The sequence below is a fragment of the Nannospalax galili genome, unplaced genomic scaffold, assembly GCF_000622305.1.
Source record: "Nannospalax galili isolate Female #2095 unplaced genomic scaffold, S.galili_v1.0 scaffold1307, whole genome shotgun sequence".
NCBI classification, from domain to species: domain Eukaryota; kingdom Metazoa; phylum Chordata; class Mammalia; order Rodentia; family Spalacidae; genus Nannospalax; species Nannospalax galili.
Window position 1 is genome coordinate 1,652,981 of NW_008357035.1, and position 5,865 is coordinate 1,658,845.

The 5,865-nt window shown below is 49.5% G+C and overlaps 1 protein-coding gene across 1 annotated transcript; it reads right to left on the minus strand.

Moving 5' to 3' along the window:
• Window positions 1–3,301: 3,301 nt before the first annotated feature.
• On the minus strand, window positions 3,302–4,913 carry Dhcr7 (7-dehydrocholesterol reductase). The gene has a single exon (XM_017794826.2). The coding sequence runs from the start codon at window positions 4,616–4,618 to the stop codon at window positions 4,247–4,249; it is 372 nt and encodes a 123-aa protein (XP_017650315.1). The 5' UTR covers window positions 4,619–4,913; the 3' UTR covers window positions 3,302–4,246.
• Between the last annotated feature and the right edge of the window lie 952 nt (window positions 4,914–5,865).

The following is a 5,865-nucleotide window of genomic DNA, read 5'->3' on the forward strand; positions in this document are numbered from 1 at the left end:
TAGACAATTACTTAATCTAATCACTCTTGCCTTTACTTCTTCTTCACATCTCCTAGTCACGATTGAAGGACATTATTTTCCCCTTAGAGATAAAAGTTATGCAATTTGGGGTCTCTTAGATAGACCCACTGAAGGGGTACTCCAATTGCCTCACCCTGCATCCCTGTTCAGCATGGAAGAAGCCAGAGCGGTCTGCACCTGATTCCCTATCAGCAATTTGGGTAACCTCTTCAGAGGATGGTGTGATAAGAATAGGAGATAGGAATTGGCTAGGCAGGGGAATGTAGGCCGTTAGGATAATGTAGGGTAAAGAAATGTATCCAGTTTCTTGGCTAAAAGTCAAAATGTCCTTTGGCCTCTTAGCAACATACTCTGTTCCAAAGGCCAAAAATATCGAAAGTATTTGGGAGCTTGTATTTAATCCTTAAAAGATTTTAGGGTTACCTCTTCAGAGGGGGGGATGTTACAGAATCCAAAAGCTCCATAAAAAAATAAATGAAGAAAGTACATGAAGTTATCAGAAAAAAGTGATGGGGAGATATGAAGGGTGTTGGAGGGGAGGGAGTGGGCATGGATTTGATCAAAACACCTTATATGCATGTATGAAATTCTCAATAAATCATTTAAAAATAATAAATAAGGTTAAAAACAACAAAAAAAGTACCTTAAGTCAGTTAAGTCTAATTACAGATAAACAGAAAATACTGGACCCTTGCTGGCAGCCTCAAGATCTTCCCCACCAAACTCTATCAGTGTAACTACCCTATAAACTAAAAGTTTAGGGTAGAAAATTACCAACAGTCAAGCTTGCCCAAAGACTTGCAGATGTGACAAGTTCACATACCTGTGTTATGGAGTTTGAGACCACCGGGAAAAGACCCAGTTCAGATTTTAGTTAGCCAAGTGTTTGTTAGAGCTGCAGCTGCGGACAGTCTCCAGAGGCTGTGTGCCAAGAAGCCAGGAGGGGAGGGAATCTTTATAAAGGCAGAAACCACAAGCTGCTTCATTCCTGTGGTGTTGGCAGTTGCAAGGACAGCGGGGGCACACTGACTCTTAAATGCAGCAGTAAGTTTACAGAAGCCAAAACCAGCAGTTGTTAGTCATTTTCTTAGACGTATAGAGACCTAGATAGTAAGGAGCTTTCTGATTATTTCAGCATATTACCAAGAAAGACAGGATACTGTTTATTCTCCCTTGGGAAGCACAGTTGCAGGGTCTGGGTGGTGACGCTCTCCTCTGCAGTTATCTTTAAAAAAGAAAACACCCTTCTAAGGGAGGTAACTTACTAGAACTGAGTTCGGGCCTTGCGCCAGCTGCTTCTCCGGCTTCTAAAGTCTGACTGAGGTGGTGCTTCGTACAAACGGAGTTGCTCTGGTCATTACATCTGAAAAGCTTTAAAATAAACAGGATGGTGCTGGAGAGATGAACGCACACGTGGTCTTTGTGAAGAAACGGACAAACCTAAGTGGCAGCTGGAAGTATGAGACCCAGCTGACCCTCCTGATAACGCAGCCGATGAGGAAATGGAGGAAGGGCGCTGGGTCTATAAAAACTCTTCTCTGTTCTCTACGCAACCGCACGCACCATTCTGGGCTAGTGCTGGGCTTTGCAAAGTCATAAAATAAATGGCATCACTTTCAATACTCTGAATCCCAGAGCTCTTATTATGGAGAGGAGATCTTGGCTCCTCACAGGCTGATGAGATTGTAGTCACCCCATAGGCCAGTACTGAGCAAATCTGCATGCACGGTCTCACAGTAGCTGCCACCAACCCCCCCCCCGCCCCGTAGGAGCTCTAAGAGCAGCTAGTCAGCTGCTGACGTGGGGAGGAGGGCATGTTGGGAGAGGGGGCACTTTTCTGAGGAAGGGGGGAAAACATCTGCAAGTCACATGACCAATAATTTAGCCCCTAGGGTGTGCAGCTGTCAGCAGGGCAGACCGGTTAAACCAGTGAATTCAATTCCAGAGCAGACGTTTCTATAAGAAGGCAAGGTGGGGTGTCATGGACACCAGAGCTGTGGAGATACTACGGAGCGGTCACTCCTATCTAGCACGAGATCCAAACAGAGGGAACAAGCCTTCCGGGTCCTTGGAGGACCGGAAAGATGGCTGAAGTGGCCTTTGCTGGGTTGGTGTGGGGTCTGAGAGATTAAAACGAAGAGGGTGACTAAGGTAGCTTCTGGAACGACCTCTGACCTCACTGAGTGCCTTGGAAAGCTCTGAGCAGTGGGGTTTCAAGATTTAACTCATTTTGACAGGACCAACTAAGTCTTCAGCAAGGTTGACCCAACAGGAACCACAGCCCGAAAGAAAACTGGCTCTCCCTCCCTCATCAACTGTCAATAGGGTGGTGGCTTGGGTGCCCCTTCCCCTTATTTTTCAGACAGGGTCTCATTCTATATAAAGCCTGGCTGTCTTAAAACTCAGTATACAGTCCAGGCAGGTCTCAAACTCTTGGCAATTGTCCCGTCTCAGTCTCCCGAGTGCTGGGATTAGTCATGAGTCACACACCCAGGCTAAATTTTATTTTTCTATTTACTTAAAAATTTTTAGATTTATTTTAGTGTGTATGTGCATGTGTGCGCACATGTATACTCACATGCAAGTAGGTACCCATGGAGGCCAGAAGGCATGGGTCCTTTGTAGCTGGATCACAGGCATTTACGAGCCTCATTGGGCGCTGGGAGCTGAACCTTGGTCCTCTGGTAAAGCATTACACGGTCTTAAACCACTGAGTCATCTCTCCAGCCCCTATTTTTTTTTGTTTTTTTCAATCTTTTTGAGACAGAGTCTCCCTGTAGCCCCAGCTGTCCTGGAGCTCAGAGATTCACCTGCCTCTGCCTCCCGAGTGCTGGTATTAAAGGCGTGTGCCACCACACCCAGCTCCAGCCCCTAATTTTTAAAATGTATTTTTATGTGTATTAGTGTATTGACTGCACGTATGTGAGTGCACCCGTACAATGCCAAGGAGGTCAGAAGAGGGCTTCGGATTCCCCTGGAACTGGAGTTAAGGACAGTTCATAGCCGCCATGTGGGTGCTGGGACTCAAACTCGGGTCCTCTGCAAGAGCAGTCAGTGCTCTTAACTGCTGAGCCATCTCTCCAGCCTCTTGGCTTCACTTTTGAGGAAGTCTGTGGCTGTTCCTTTCTACTGTGTCTGAGATTTTTCTGCTTTTTAATTAACTGGCCAAGAAAATGAATCCAATCAAGACCCCTAGATGATAACAGGAGGGTGGGGGTACAGGTCACCCCAATTCCCAATGGGACAGCCTCCTCTACCCCCAATCGTCAGGCCCATTCAGGAAACGGTACAATGCAATTTTTTTTTTAACAGGGGGAGTTTAATATAAAGAATTATCAGCAAGGCTAGGATAATCTCATCTAGATTTTACAGAATACCCTGAGGTTTGGGGACAGTGTCCCTGATGAGAAGAGGTCCCCTACCCAACACCAGAACTCCTGCTGGGGAAGGTGTGGCTGAGGCCCCTGGCTGGTGATGCATCTTGGGCTGAGTATGTTCTCTGGGGTAAGCAAGAGGCACCTTCTGGAAGAGGGCAGCCAGGCAAGCTGCTGGGGGTTTCCCATGGAGTCTAGCACTGGGAACCCTCTCTTATGTCAGAAAGACCTTGGCAGAGGTTAGCCAGGACCTATGCAGAGGACAGTGCCTCTGGACGTCCCAGGCGATGCCTGGCAGCTGTGGGGTAGAAACGAGAAACTGAAACCCCACACATAACTGAAACAGAAATGGTTTCCCCTTGCAAAGCTGGAGGGGGGTGTCCTCTGCTGACCCATCAACACTGCATGCTGCAGAGGAGGAAGGGCCCAGGGGCCCAGCCCCACCTCAGAGCGGATGAGGAAAGGCAGCTTTGCCAACCAGCACACTGTAGATCCACTTCGGCTGACTCGGCAGGAAATGGTGCTACTGTCTACAGGAGCCTGCTGCACCTCAGACACCCATTACCTGGGCAGCGTGGACAGGGGGATCCCGACGGAGCAGAGCCGTTAGGAAAGGGCTAAAGTCCTCTGCCCTTGGGATAGAGAAAACTAGTCATTTCTGTTGGTGGAAAGGCACAAGCTCGGCTTTCCCCTGGGGAAGATGGGAAAGAACTTTGCTACAGGCTAGACACCTGCACAGCACCAAGCTGACCATTCTCTGGGTGTGGAAACTGAGGCCCCTACGGGGAAAGCGGGGATGCCAGCCCCATGGCCAGCTCCACACCTTGCTAAAGCCTCCCTGGGGAAGGCCCTCAGAAGACCCCGGGCAGCAGGCGGTAGGGCACCGACGTGCTGTAGCGCTCCCAGTCACGGCCGTACTTGTTAGCACAGCGGTGCTCATCACGGAGGCAGCGGTGAGTGAGCAGGATGGTCATGTAGATGATGTAGAAATAGGGGAGGAGGTGACCGCCACCGCAGGCCAGGCAGTAGGCCAGGCTGCCCATTAGGTCGCCCGTGTAGTTGAAGTGGCGGGCCACGCCCCAGAAGCCCGACACCAGCAGCTTGCTGTGGTGCTTCTGCCCGTCGGCAGACGTGTAGGAGCATTCGATGACCTTGGGCTTCTTGCCCCAGATGAGGCAGCGCCCGTCCGTCCTGCGAAATAAGTCCTTCTGATGGTTGGCCATTCGGAAGATGTAGTAACCCAGCAGGCCGAGCAGCAGGGTGCCTGTGGCATGGGGAGTGGAGAGCTGCACGGGGTGATAGACCAAGTACAGGCCCTGTGCGGGGAGAGGGCAAGAAGCGAGAGATGAAGGGTGGCCTCATCACCATGCGGAGTGGGCACCAGTGGGGTCGGGACCACAGGCCCAGCCCTGGCCAACACTGTCCGCCTCAGGCCTCGGTGTTCCTTTCTGTTAAGCAAGATAGGTAGCGCCAGGTGTGGTGGTACATACCTATGATCCCACCACTCAGGAAGCTGAGGCAGGAGGATTGTCATGAGTTCATAGCTAGCCTGGGCTACACAGAGTGGGACAGACGCTCAACTTAGGAAGAGATCTGATGTAACCCCCTTGGCGGTTGAAAACATACCAGTAATGCAGCAACTCTCCTGAAGGAGGGGCGCCCACGCCTGGACGAGGCTCTCCTGAACAGCCACCTCCTAACCCTTGTGTTTAAGCCAATATTAAAATATCTTTAATAAAATTCCAAACTCTGCTTCATTTAAAAAAATGTAGGGGTTGGAGAGACGGCCCAGCAGTTAGGAGAACTGGCCACTCTTGCGAGAACCCACTCAGTTCCCAGCACCCACATGGCAGCTAACCAGTTCCAGGATATCTGACATCCTCTTCTGGCCTCTGTGGGTATTGCATGCATGTGGTGATTTACAAACATGCAGGTAAAACACTCATACACATAAAACATATAAAATATAAGTAAATTAATTAAATGGATTTTAATGTAATAGCCCCTTGGCACAAGCCCGTCATCCCAGCCATTCATGGGAGGTTGAGACAGAAGGATAGAAAGTTCAAGGCCCGCCTAAGCAACTTAGCAAAACCTTGTCTCAAAAGAAAAAGTAGGGACTGGAGAGATGGCTCAGCAGTTAAGAGCACTGGCTACTCCGGCAGAGGGCTGGGGTTCAGTTCCCAGTGCCCACGTGGTAGCTAACAACCACCACGTCTGTAACTCCAGTTCCAGGGGACTGACACCCTCTTCTGATCTCCGTGGGCACTGCATGCCACAGAGTACACTTATACACATGCAGGCAATACTCTCACACACATAAAAAAAAATAATAAAATATTTACTTTAAAAACAAAAAGAGAGAAGCTGAAAAGGTGCCTCAGCAGTAGAGCAACTGCTCAGCACAGAAGCGGTTCTGGGTTCAATCCCCAGCACTGAGAAAAGAAGGGAGGAAGGGGGGGGAGAGAGG

What these genes read in the sequence shown, in the direction of transcription:
- Dhcr7 (XM_017794826.2), bottom strand. Translation starts at nt 4,618, where the DNA reads ATGGCCAACCATCAGAAGGACTTATTTCGCAGGACGGACGGGCGCTGC.